Source organism: Microcebus murinus, chromosome 2, assembly GCF_040939455.1.
Source record: "Microcebus murinus isolate Inina chromosome 2, M.murinus_Inina_mat1.0, whole genome shotgun sequence".
In the NCBI taxonomy this organism is placed as follows: domain Eukaryota; kingdom Metazoa; phylum Chordata; class Mammalia; order Primates; family Cheirogaleidae; genus Microcebus; species Microcebus murinus.
This window is the reverse complement of record NC_134105.1, coordinates 92638363-92652571: the sequence shown is the minus strand read 5'-3', so window position 1 is coordinate 92652571 and position 14209 is coordinate 92638363. Positions and strand designations below refer to the sequence as shown.

General features: G+C 37.0%; 1 protein-coding gene across 2 annotated transcripts in view; it reads left to right on the top strand.

Annotated features, from left to right (window-relative positions):
- The window catches only part of TRIM33 (tripartite motif containing 33), a 145009-nt gene that overhangs the window by 121487 nt on the left and 9313 nt on the right, over positions 1-14209 (top strand). The window contains exons 14-19 of one of the 2 annotated variants that reach the window (XM_012778414.3): positions 2373-2532; positions 3685-4034; positions 6587-6710; positions 9673-9747; positions 12775-12927; positions 14136-14186. In XM_012778414.3, the coding sequence (XP_012633868.1) occupies positions 2373-2532; positions 3685-4034; positions 6587-6710; positions 9673-9747; positions 12775-12927; positions 14136-14186 (913 nt within the window). The remainder of the gene's footprint in view (positions 1-2372; positions 2533-3684; positions 4035-6586; positions 6711-9672; positions 9748-12774; positions 12928-14135; positions 14187-14209) is intronic. The other variant, XM_012778413.2, reaches the window with a different exon arrangement.

The following is a 14209-nucleotide window of genomic DNA, read 5'->3' as shown; positions in this document are numbered from 1 at the left end:
GAGCAATCCGCCCGCCTCGGCCTCCCAGAGAGCTAGGATTACAGGCGTGAGCCACCGTGCCCGGCCGAGATTCAGTTTTGATTTATGGGGAGGGATTGCAGAAATACTTGATGGTGATAATGTTTTACCCATCATGGGCACATTATGTCTGGTTGGGCTTTTCTGTGATAGCAGCCATTAGTGATCATTGCTTTATTGCTTAACTCTATTTTTTTTTTTTTTTTTACTGGTTGAAAAATGATTTGAGGCCTGGCGTAGTAGCCTAGCACTCTGGTAGGCCAAGGCAGACAGATTGCTCAAGGTCTGGAGTTCGAAACCAGCCTGAGTGAGACCCCGTCTCTACTATATATAGAAAGAAATTAATTGGCCAACTAATATATATAGAAAAAATTAGGCCAGGTGCGATGGCTCTTGCCTGTAATCCTAGCACTCTGGGAGGCCGAGGTGGGCAGATTATTCCAGGTCAGGAGTTTAAAACCAGCCTGAGCAAGAGTGAGATCCCGTCTCTACTATAAATAGAAAGAAATTTAATTGGCCAACTAATTTATATAGAAAAAATTAGCCGGGCATGGTGGCGCATGCCTGTAGTCCCAACTACTTGGGAGGCTGAAGCAGTAGGATCGCTTGAGCTCAGAAGTTTGAGGTTGCTGTAAGCTAGGCTGACGCCATAGCACTCACTCTAGCCTGGGCAACAAAGCAAGACTCTGTCTCAAAAAAAAAAAAAAATTAGCTGGCCATGGTGGTGCATGCCTATAGTCTCAGCTACTCTGGAGGCTAAGGCAGCAGGATTGCTCGAGGCCAGGAGTTTGAGGTTGCTGTGAGCTAGGCTGATGCCACGGCACTCACTCTAGCGTGGGCAACAAAGCAAGACTCTGTCTCAAAAAAGAAAAGTGATTTGAATTGTGATTCCTTATTTATCAGCTTAGAGTATTTCTATAAAAAGGTACTTTCTGTCATCAACTATTGGATTATAGGAAAGGCAGGATAAACTGATTATTAGCTTGCTTTCATGGTAATGAGTTGATTCCCAGCACCCTCCAACAGTGATCAATGAGTTTTATTAATACCTTAATGAACTCAAATATTTAAACATATTTTAGGCTGGGCACTATGGCTCACGCCTGTAATCCTACCACTTTGGAAGGCTGAGATAGGAGGATCACTTGAGGCCTTTAATTTGAGGCCAGCCTGGACAACATAGCAAGAATCCATCTCTATAGAAAAATTTAAAAAATAAACCAGGTGCAGTGGTGTACACCTGTAGTCCCATCTACTTGGGAGGCTGAGCCAGGAGTCTGAGACTACAGTGAGCTGTGATGGCACCACTGCACTCCAGCCTTGGTGACAGAGCAAGACTCTGTGTCTCTAAAAAAAAAAAGAAAAGAAAAATATATATTTTAATCCATTATAGATACTCTTTTTTTTTTTTTATTGATAGCTTAAATTATTCCATCTTTGGCCTATCAAAAGCTTTTTCAGAGGCCGGGCTCCGTGGCTCAGTCCCGTAATCCTAGCACTCTGGGAGGCTGAGGTGGGAGGATGGCTTGAGCTCAGGAGTCAGAAGGGGACCCCTCTATAAAAAAAATAATAATAAAAAAATAAAAGCTTCTTCAAGTTTGTTCCTTGGTCCTTTTGTTATAATTACAGTAGTCTTTGAGAGCTTCCTTTTTTCCTAGGAAACAGTGCTCCAGGTTTACTTGTACATGTTTTGCCTTTGGACTTGGAATCAGCTGTTTTTCCAAGAAATCCTGGTTATGTTAGTGGGAAAATAGTGTTTAGAGATAACCTACTAAGGGTACTTATTGCTACTGAATCGTTCATTGTTTCTTAGGCCTTTTTGATAGACAGAGCTAAGAAATAGGAGTGCATGTGTCCTTCTGTGTGTGTATATATGTGTGTTTTAAGATAGAATACTGAGTTTTACTCTCCTCTAATTTGAATAATTTAATATATTGCAAGAAAGATTTTATTTAAGATATTATATGATTTTTTTTATTTGTATATATGTATGTGGATGCGTTGTGAAAATTGGTCCTGTTAAATACTTGCCTGGCTTTTTAATTATACTTTAAATAGTCAGTGCTTTTAGAAGAAAAGTACTATCTCAGTGAAAAAGTTGTTCATTCTCAGTTGGCAATCCATTCTTACTAGTTATTCACTTCTCTTAACAGTGATTTTGCTTTGTGCTCATGACAGAACTAATTAGTCATGTGCCCGTCCTCTTGGTTATTATCATTACATTGATTCAAGTAAGGATATTCCAAGTTATTGGTGACTTGTTATCCTCTTCTCCCAATTCCTAATTCCCAAAAGCCAAAATAGTCTTTGGAGAGGCTTCGACATATGTGACCTTTATTTGTTGTTTTTATTAGCTGTGGGTCATCAGGAAGAACTGCTGAGAAAACAAGTCTTAGTTTCAAATCTGATCAAGTAAAGGTCAAGCAAGAACCTGGAACTGAAGATGAAATATGTAGTTTTTCAGGAGCTGTGAAACAAGAAAAGACAGAAGATGGCAGGAGAAGTGCTTGCATGGTAAGCTCCCACTGGTGTCTGACAGGGATTTAAAGAAGGCACTTCATTGATTCTTCCATCTCTGAGTATATTAAGACCGAATAGTGTTTATGGGAACATTTATTTATCTTTGAATTTTCATGCCTGGCAAAGCCAAATATCTCTCTTTCTAACTCATCGTTTTTGTCTAAGAGTCAGCTATAATTAATCAGAAAAGATGTAATTGTTTTTAAATACTCATTTGAAATTATCTTTGTTAATATTTTTGCCATAATACTAAATTGGGTTCTATTTTTTTCTGGTATTATTAATCATCTCAGTAGGTACATTGAATCTCAGGCCACAAAAGATCCTAGACATTGTCCTGGACCTATGAACTTAGCATTAAGATTGCTGACATAAAAGAAGTTTATTGATGAAAGAGTTTTATGATGGGAAGATTGTTTTTGGCTTATGAGTTATTAGCCATTCTAGAGTTCCTCGGATGGAACATTTTATAAAATTTATAATATAGAATGAAGGAAGGCCCAAGCCCCTCTTCATGTCTCTTCACTGCCTAGGCTTTTGTTTGTCTCACTTTCTACATGATTGGCACATAGGAATTTCATTGCATGGTATTAGTATATTCAATGCAGTATATATGGATTTAGAGAACAAGAGATTTAGCTATGGGTTTGGAGCAGTGTTACCTCTTCATCCAAAACTTTGTTTGGAAAATACCCCCATTAAAAATGGGTGCAAAGGGTGATGAAAGATTTCTTTTACATTGTCACAATCTTCCTACAATAATAGAATGTTAGGTAGGTAGAAGAACATTATAGAATTTTTCTCAAATGCTATGCAAAATATTCTGGTATGAAAAATGTGTGCTATAAGTAGCTGTCTGTCGGAAAAGTATAACCGTATTCCTATTCTCCAATCAGTGTGCTTAACAGTTTAATTAATTTCCTGTTAATCTCAGTGAACCAATATTAGGGGAATAGAGCCCTTAAAATCATACATCTGCATGCCTGAATAATTTTGGGGTTATTGTCATTTCTTTATGTTACTAGTGTGATTCATAAAATAATTTTATGTCAGTATATCTATACACATATTGATATAACTTTTAAGTACACTACATACAGTAAGGATTAAATGATTCTTCAAGAATTTGTCATTGTTTTATTTTAGTTGAGCAGTCCTGAGAGTAGCTTGACACCACCCCTCTCAACTAACCTGCATCTAGAGAGTGAGTTGGATGCATTAGCAAGCCTGGAAAACCATGTGAAAACTGAACCAACAGATATGAATGAAAGCTGCAAACAGTCAGGGCTCAGCAGCCTCGTAAATGGAAAGTCCCCAATTCGAAGCCTCATGCACAGGTCAGCAAGGATTGGAGGAGATGGCAACAGCAAAGATGATGACCCAAATGAAGACTGGTGTGCTGTCTGCCAAAACGGAGGGGATCTCTTGTGCTGTGAAAAATGTCCAAAGGTCTTTCATCTAACTTGTCATGTTCCAACACTTCTTAGCTTTCCAAGGTACCAGTGAAGTAATTGATTTTGTTCTTTTTGTTTATTTTCATAAGCTGAAAAAAAAATAGTAGAAAATTGTTTTGGGGGCAGATGGCCTTCTAACTAGTACATTGTATTTCTATAAAACAGGGAACCTTCTATTCCTTTGGTATTATGTTCCAAAGAAAAAAGAATAATAAAATGTCCAAGATCTAAGTGGTATGTTTATATTCAGTGTAAGCAAATTAGAACATAAAATTCTAAATTAAGAGGGGTAAAGAGGTTTGGTGTGTTGGAGAAAATCTCTTTCCTCTTGGAAGGTGAATTTTTGGTCTGTTGCCATCATTCTTAATAGGGTATACAATAATAATTTTATTTATGAATGCCATTCAATTTGAGGAGGATTTATTGGATCAACCCAAATTTTTCTAGTGTTTGAGAGCTTTCAAAAGACATTTTAAAAGAAAAAACAAATCATCTGTAAAAACACCTTTGATGTCTTAGAATTTTTTATTGGAGGGAGAGATAAATTTCCTCTTGGCCAGAGGAAGTGATTAATTTGTAGTACCTGCCTAAAGCACTCACTGTGTGCAGATTTCTCAGATTTTCCCTGTGATCAGCTAGTAGAAATGTCTTTCGGTCATCAACTTTTGGAATGGACAGTTATTGAATTCCTTGTAGAGGAGAAGAACTGGAGGTAAAGATAAAGAAAAAAAAGAGATTGGGGAAAATATGAGTTTTGTTCTCAAACTGATACACACTGTGACTGCTCAATGTGGTTTGAACCATTAAAACATTCATTGGTGAGCACCCAAGGTAAACTGATGATATCAGAGCTATTAAGTGGAACAAATGTGTGGGGGCTAGGTTACAAAACCTGTAGTCTGGTTGTAATTCTGTAGTGAGCTTGGGCAGTTCACTAATTTTCAGGGATCCGTTTCTTTAACTACAAATGGTGGGGTTTGGTTTAGAAGTGCTCTAGTTTTTCCCCTTCTAATTAACAATTGAATATTTTATGTTCTTGCAATCTCTTTGACTGATTTCAGAGACCATAAAATAGAGTCATACTTCTTTCAATCTTCCCCTTTCTTCCTTAACTCCCAATTTCCTTTCAAATGAAAGTAAACCAGCATTCTCTGGGAGGAAACCCAGCTTTTTTCTTGTTATAGATTAAAAAAAAAAAAAGTTCATATTTCCTCACCAGTTCCTTGCTGGCAGTGATTTTAATTGAATAATGCTACTCTCTTTGAAAGATTCAGCCTTTTGGATTAGAAAACTGGTAGATATATAAACAGAATGTTTTTCTGAAAAATTGTAATTCTCACCTAAATCCTAGGAGGTATAGTCATTTGCCAGAGATGTAATAAGGGCCTACTTTTTCTTTACTCTTTCAGAAAAGAAAAGCACTGGCACTTTGGTCTTGAAATTAAGGCTTTTCATATTTTTCTTTCCTTTAGGTAGTAATAGCTACTGGAATGTCAGGATTTTGCAACTGAATGTTTTCTTTCAAAAGCAGATGCTTTGGAAAGGATTGTAAACTGTTGACACAAATACATACATTAGTATAATCCCTAGATTTAGGATTTACATATCTATTTTTATATCTGTATATATTTCTCTATATCTCTGTGTCTATTTATATATAGAGTAAGCACACAAATATGAATAAATCACTTTAGAATTTATAGTTATATAGAAATCCTGATAGAAAGTATACACTTAGCAGAGTTAAGAGGTAAGGGGTATATGTACATGTGCGTGTACTTGCAGGGGTGTGTGTGTGTGTGTGTTCTAGCTTTTGACTGGCCGTGAAAAAAGAATTGATTTGCAAAATACCTGACAAACTCTATAACCTCTGGTGTTCTTATTCATGAATATTGGGTTCATGTATTGGTAATACCGAAGCCTGGGAGAGGTGGTCTTTGGCCTTGTGCTGCAAGTACTGATCATCAACTTTGTGCTATGGACACACTCCTTTTTAATGCAGAAATGTCATTTTTATAATGCTTTCCAGAAAGTAATCAATTGAGGGAAGACTGGGAAAAGTTTTGGGGGAGTTTTTTATTTTTTTATTTTTTTGGTTTTTCATGGATTTTTTTGGTGTTTTGTTTTGTTGTTTTGAGACAGGGTTCTCACTATGTTGCCTGGGCTAGAGTATAGTGGCATCATGAGAGCCCACTGTAACCTCAGACTGCTGGGCTCAAGTGATCCTTCTGCCTCAGCCTCCTGAATAGCTGGGACTACAGCATGTGCCACCACACCAGGCTAAGTTCTCTATGTTTTGTAGAGACATGGTCTCACTGTGTTGCTCAGGCTGATCTCGAAATCCTGGCCTCAAGCAGTGCTCCCACCTCAGTCTCCCAGAATGCTGGAATTACAGATACGAGCCACTGCCTCTGGCCTTTGGGGAGTTTTTAATCACACACCTTCACCTTATAAGATTTGACAGGTATAGAACCTCCCTTTTCCCAAAAAATATAAAGTAAACAAACTAGAGTCTCATATCTAGGGAACTAGCTTCTCTAGAGCAGGCTTTGTTGTTATAATTACACAGACTAATTGCCTATTTCCCTGTTTAGTGGGGACTGGATATGCACGTTTTGTAGAGATATTGGGAAGCCAGAAGTTGAATATGATTGTGATAATTTGCAACATAGTAAGAAGGGGAAAACCGCACAGGGATTAAGCCCCGTGGACCAAAGGGTAAGTGTCAAATACATTGATTTTTTTATTAGGGATCCTGTAGGTGTCTGCCTATATACATGTTTTTCCCCCTGTGTGTTATACACAGAACTTGATATTAGGTTGGTGCAAAAGTAACTGTGGTTTCAGGCTGAATTTTAAATGATTATAACTAGGCTCAAACACATCTTTATTAATCAAAATAGGAACAATTACAATCAACACATTTTTGCCAATAAGAAATAGGTTTGTTTATTCTTGTAGTGTCAAAATCCATGCTTCGGGATTCATTGAACTCTTGGAAAGCATTTTCTCTATTCTGCTGGTTGTGGAAGTGTTTTACCCACAAAAAGTTGTCGAGATGCTTGAAGAGGTGGTAATCATTTGGCAAGAGGTCAGGTGAATATGGTGGATGAGACAAAACTTCGTAGCCCAATTTGTTCAACTTTTTTTTTTTTTTTTTTTTTTTCCTGAGACAAAATCTTACTCTGTTGCCTGGGCTAGAGTGCCGTGGCATCAACCTAGCTCACAGCAACCTCAAACTCCTAGGTTCAAGCGATCCTTCTGCCTCAGCCTCCCGAGTAGCTGGGACTACAGGTATGCACCACCATGCCCCACTAATTTTTTCTACATATTTTTAGTTGGCCAATTAGTTTCTTTTTTAAGTAGAGATGGGGTCTTGCTCTCTTGCTCAGGCTGGTTTTGAACTCCCGACCTTTAGTGATCCTCCTGCCTCTGCCTCTCAGAGTGCTAGGATTTCAGGTGTAAGCCACTGCGCTCAGCCTAATTGTTCAACTTTTGAAGTGTTGGTTGTGATTTTTGTGGTCAGGCATTGTTGGAGAAGAATTGGGCCCTTTTTGTTTTCCAGTGCTGGCTACAGGTGCTGCCATTTTTGGTGCATCTCATTGATTTGCTGAGCATATTTCTCAGATGTAATGGTTTTGCTGAAATTCAAAAAGCTGTAGTGGATCATACTGTCAGCAGACCACCAAACAATGACAATAACCTTTTTTGGTGCAGCTTTGGCTTTGGGAAGTGCGTTGGAGCTTCTTCTTGGTCCAACCACTCATCCTTATTGTCATATAAAACCCACTTTTCATCTCATATCACAGTTTGATCAAGAAATGGTTCGTCGTTGTATACAAGAAGAGAAGACAACACATCAAAACGATTTTTTTGATTTTCAGTCAGCGCATGAGGCACCCACCCATTTATCAAGCTTTTTCATCTGTCCAATTTGCTTCAAATGCCAAGTGACCATAAAATGGTCAACGTTGAGCTCTTTGGCAACTTCTTGTGTAGTTATAAGAGGATCAGCTTTTATGATTGTTCTCAATTGGTTGTTGTCAACTTCCGATGGCCGGCCACTGTGCTCCTCATCTTCAAGCTCTCTCTCCTTTGCCAAGTTCTTGAACCACCACTGCATAATAATACATTTGTTCACAGTTCCTGGGCCAAATGTATTATTGATGTTGGGAATTGTCTCCACAGCTTTATGACCTATTTTGAACTCGAATAAGAAAATCACTTAAATTTGCTTTTTGTATGTTTTCCATAGTCTAAAATAAATACAAAATAAACAGCAACTAATAAGTTTTTAGTGAAAAAATAAAGCGAGAAGTGTGCATTAAAATGAAATATAACATATAACCACATTTATTCAAGAATGTATTCCAACATCAAATGGCAAATTTCAACAGTGCTGAAATCGCAGTTACTTTTGCACCAACCTGTACATTTTTATTTTTTAATCTTGTCGTCTGATGATATAGTGAAGGCATATTGATGACTTCTGAAATCTTTCTAAACCTGAACTCCAGACTCTTCTATGCAGCTTAACATGTCCTAACTAAAACTTTGATTTCTAATCCTATCCCTCAAAAAACAAACAAACACCAAGCAAATAACAACATAAAAAACTGTCCTTCTCCCCCAATATTCCCTTTCATTGCATGGCACCATTCATTGTTGTTGCTTACTATAGAAACCTATTAGAAATGAAAGAATCAAGAATGACTGTAATACCATTTACTTACTTCCCCCCACCATTACCACCCTAGGTAATCATCACAATTTCTCATCTGGACTATTGTAATAATCTCTTAGCTGGTCTTTCTGGTTCTCCTATTGCCCCTCACAGTCCCTTTTCTGTACTGAACAGAGTATTCTTTTTTAAAAAGGTGTGTATCACTTTCTTGCCTAGAATCCTCTAATAGCTTTCCATCATATTAAAAATGAAACTTAAAATCCTCTCCTCACTCACATTTCTACTGATCTGATCTGTAGTCTATGATGTCCAAAGACAAAATATCTTTACATCATTCTATGGTCATTAGAGTTAAGTTTCTCTCTAATCTGATATATATATTCGCAAAATCCTATGTCCACTGTCTATAAAGAAAGGTATATCTTTAGAGTATACAAGCTTATATTAAAAGAAATTTAAATAAATAGAAAACTATGAATATAAAACGCACTTCAGTTTACTCCTGATTGTGTAAAAAAAATTTCTGGAATTGTATTGACTAGACAGTTTTTATTTATCTTGAACCTGAGTGGGGTCATTTGAAGCAAGGGGATAATAACATTTGTCTTGCCTGCCTCAGGAAATTACAGTGAGGAACAACAGTGATTATTTATTTATTACCAGGTAGTCTGTAATTTTTTGCACCAAGTACTGTATATTGCTTTTGTGACTCCCTTCCATTTGTATAAATAATCAAGAATTAATAGATATGTTACCTTAGTTATCTTATTAGAATAAAGGCATTCTTATTTAAAGTAGAACAGAAGATAGTCTCAAAACTAAATGGGAAGTAAGGCAGTTTTCTTTGTGTGTGTATATATTTAGTTGAATAGCTAGTAAGTAGGAGGCTTATGTTCAATTTGTTATAATCATATTTTGTAGTGATATAGTTCTCATTCTCAAGAATATCTTAGGGGAAAAATATTTCATGTGTTTTCCTTTCCTTGTTTGGGCCAGAAATGTGAACGTCTTCTGCTTTACCTCTATTGCCATGAATTAAGTATTGAATTCCAGGAGCCCGTTCCTGCTTCGGTGAGTTGCCTACCTTAGTACCTCCCTGGTGAAGAGGTCTCATATAATACTTAAGAGTATGGGCTCTGGCCTTAGACTGCTTGTTTATTAAATATCAAATGTCCAATTTTGAATCAAAAGTGTAGTTTATTAATATATCTCAAACAAGAAGCAGTATGGTTAAAATAATGAGCCTAAACTATCAACACAGTTTTGCCATCTTAACGGTAGCTTGTTTATGCCAGCAATGAAGAAGCCTGGAGGGTGAATGAAAGTGTTTTACACAGCTTGTTGAGAATTGAGTATTTTTCCTTGCAACAAGTGGTCCAAAGCCTGGAAGAAATAGTAGTCAGTTGGTACAGGGTCTGATGAATACAGTGGATGACAGAGAGTCTCCTCCAAGTGCAGCTGCTATAGTTTGTGCAACATGTGGTTGAGCATTGTCTTGCAAGAGGATTGTCCTGTCTCTGTTGACCAGTCTCAGCTGCTTAATCACAAGCATCCTCATCATTTCATTGAGTTGTTTGCAGTAGACATCCGCTGTAATAGATTGACCAGGTTTCCTGAAGCTGTAGTGGACCACCAAACAGACACCATTAGCTTTTTTTGATGAATATTTGGTTTTAGACTGTGTTTTGGCACTTTATCTTTATCCAGCCATTGTGCTGAATGCTTGAAATTGTCAAAAGGAATCCATTTTTCATTCTATGTAACAATACAGTGTAGAAATGATTTGTCTTCATGACGTGACAGCAAAGAAAGGCAAGCTTCAAGATAATTTCTCTTCCGACACTTATTTAATTCATGTGGTACCCATCTATCCAGCTTCTTTACCTTGCTGATTTGTTTCAAATGGTCCACTGTTGTTGGAATAGTAATGTGAAACCTTGCTGCTAATTCATGCATAGGTTGAGATGGATTTGCTTCCACTACAGCTTTCACACTCACGATGAGTTTTCATCATTATCCACCTTGGTATTAGGTTGCCCACATGGCTCATTTTCAAGACTGAAATCACCAGAACAGAACTTCTCAAACCATCAATGACATAGTGTGCCTTCATTAGTCACATCCTTCCCAAACACTTAGTTGATATTTTGAACTGTTTGTGCTGCATTGGTTCCATAACAGAAATCATATTAATAAATAACATGAATTTGTGGCTTATCCATGGATTCACAAAAACTGCTACAAAAAAATTAAAAAGAGAATCACAAGCCAAAACATGCATTTGAAAGACTGAGGATGTACCTTCACTATAAAAAATAAGAAGTGTCAAAGTGAAATGTCAGAGACATCAACTGTCAAACTTAGCCTCTCTAAGACTCCTCAGCCTCTCTAAGACTCAGGTTTCTTTTCTGATACTGTTTCATACCTCATTGTGATGTTCTGAGGATTATATAAAATAACTTATGTTAAGTGTTTAGCTGTCTATAGCATAGACTTTTGTAAGAAATAAAGGCTCTGAAATACTATGGTAAAAGGAAGGTGAGAGGTGTTCAATGCCTAATAAGTGTGGTAAGAGTATGTTATACACATTTTATTTGCTAGCCATCAGTTGTTGAATGATACATTATTGCATACAAGGCCTATTATAGAATATTAAATGGTAGTTGACTTGTTTACCAGGTAGGCTAAGAAATGAATTTTAAAGCACAAAAGGTCTAGACCCAAGGAAAAACGTATTGTACAAGTAGTAATCATCTGATTCTAGAAAGTCTGTCTCCAAGTTGAGGGATTTCACAGTAGAAAATGATGTGCAAATATTTTCTTTTCATTGACCATTTAAATAGCTTCTCTGTCTTCACTTATATCTCAAGGGTAGACATTTTTGGCCAAAGATGGGGCCAGAATTCCCTAGCATGATTACTAAATTGTTAATAGATTTTTCTTATGATGGCCATCTTTCTTCCTCTGTTGCTGAGTTATGACTTGTCTGTGATATAAAAAACGTTCTCAGATGGACACGGTGGCTCACACCTGGAATCCTAGCACTCTGGGAGGCCAAGGTGGGAGGATCGCTCAAGATCAGGAGTTCGAAACCAACCTGAGCAAGAGCAAGACCCTATCTCTACTACAAATAGAAAGAAATTAATTGGCCAACTAAAAATATATAGAAAAAATTAGAGTCTTACTCTGTTGCCTGGGCTAGAGTGCTGTGGCATCAGCCTAGCTCACAGCAGCCTTAAACTCTAGCTCACAGCAGCCTTAAACTCCAGCTCACAGCAGCCTTAAACTCCTTGGCTCAAGCAATCCTCCTGCCTCAGCCTCCCAAGTAGCTGGGACTACAGGCACGTGCCACCATGCCCGGCGAATTTTTTTTTTGAGGCAGAGTGTCATGTAGTGTCATGTAGTAGCTGGGACTGCTACATGGTGGCATGTGCCACCATGCCTGGCCAATTTTTTCTGTATATATTAGTTGGCCAATTAATTTCTATTTATAGTAGAGACGGGGTCTTGCTCTTGCTCAGGCTGGTTTTGAACTCCTGACCTCGAGCAATCCGCCTGCCTCGGCCTCCCAGAGAGCTAGGATTACAGGCATGATTCACCGCGCCCGGCCCCAGCTAATTTTTTATATATATACTTTTAGTTGTCCAGCTAATTTCTTTCTATTTTTTTTAGTAGAGACTGGATCTCGCACTTGCTCAGGCTGGTCTTGAACTCCTAAGCTCAAACAATCCGCCTGCCTCGGCCTCCCAGAGTGCTAGGATTACAGGCATGAGCCACCATGCCCAGCCAAGAATCATAAAATTCTGATGAGCCAAATGGCCTTAAGGGTCTCGATGATTGGTTTCTTTCCAAATCTAATTATTAAAGGTAGGGCTTTGGGGACTTTCACCAACCACAGAGACTGGCACATATTCTGCATAAGATTTGGTTTTCACGATATGGTTGGAAGATGTAAAGTATAATCACTGTACCCAAAATTTGTAAGTAGCTGGCTCAATAATGAACATGTTTTTTTCTAAAATGTTACACATTTTCGAATTAAACTTTTTGGTATTTTTGTAGAATTCTTATCTACCCTTATTTATTTGCTTATTTTAGATACCAAACTACTATAAAATTATAAAGAAACCAATGGATTTATCCACCGTGAAAAAGAAGCTTCAGAAAAAACATTCCCAACACTACCAAATCCCAGATGACTTTGTGGCTGATGTCCGTTTGATCTTCAAGAACTGTGAAAGGTTTAATGAGGTATGTTAGCTTCCAGCCTATAGAGTCTTGGTTTGTTAGTTTTTGTTTGCTTGTTTTTTTCCCTGCTGAAAGAGTTTTCTAATTTGATTAAAATTTTCTTCTGCTAAAGTCCTGTCAAAAGTAAAATGTAACTGTATGCACAGCTCCATTGAAGAAAGTTTACATGTATAATTTGGAGTGTACACTTAAATATAATAAAATTAATATTTTTGAGTATCTCTTCCTAAATGAGTTGAGGGTTGGTATAAGTATAGAAAATAGTCTGTAGTTCAGTATGTTTTGTGTGTAATGATAAACAGCTTAAATTTGGGGTACATTTAGGAAAGGTATCTATACTCTTTTCATTGGATTTTATTATTTACCACATAAATATAGAACCTTAAATCATAAACTAAGCTCTGATGACTTATCTTGAATAGTAGCCCAGAGTGTGTAATACAGAGTTTTCTAATTTCAGCAATGTGACTTTCATTAACTTTTGGTTATACATTTTTTTTGAGGGTAAGGTTGAGCTGTCCATCCATTGGGAGGAAATGTGATATATACCTCTTTCAAGGAAATTATTTTTGTTATCTTTGGGGCAAAGTCAAGTCTGTTACTGTTATGAAAGGTTTTCATCCTAGAAGAAAATGAAATTTAAGGATAATTCACGGTCTTAAAAAGATTAATACTCTAATTGCTTTTCTATTGCTGATACAATTTGGGTGCTATATAACTATTACTAAAATCACATCAAGCCCTTTAAAGTGTACCTATCCATAGCTATCTCTGGAAGCATCCAAGTGGCATTTTAGAATAAAAAACAAATCAAAAAAGTCCTTGTAAGGACTTGTAAGGTGAAAAAAGTCCTTGTAAGGTGAAAATTCTGAGTCACCTTTATAGCAATATAATACAGAGAAAATTAGTAAAAATCTCACTAATTTGAAGTTAAATTTAAAAGAACAGTTCCACATTTTATCTTATTTTTTCATAGATTATTTTCAAGTAATTAAATGAGACAATTACTGAGGTTTTACAGTAGCTTTAATAACAGCTTTGTAAAGAAAATGGTTCCATGTTCTGTAGAATTTTAGAAAGGGTTAATCTGGTTATAGCAATTTGTTCTCCCTAGTATGGCTGACTTTCGTCGCCAATCCTGTGCAGTCTCATAACTTTAGAAAGGATTATAATTTCCCTTTTTTTTTTTTTGACTCTGGTATCCTTTTTAGATGATGAAAGTTGTTCAAGTTTATGCAGACACACAAGAGATTAATTTGAAGGTAAGCTTTTCAGACCATGCAAA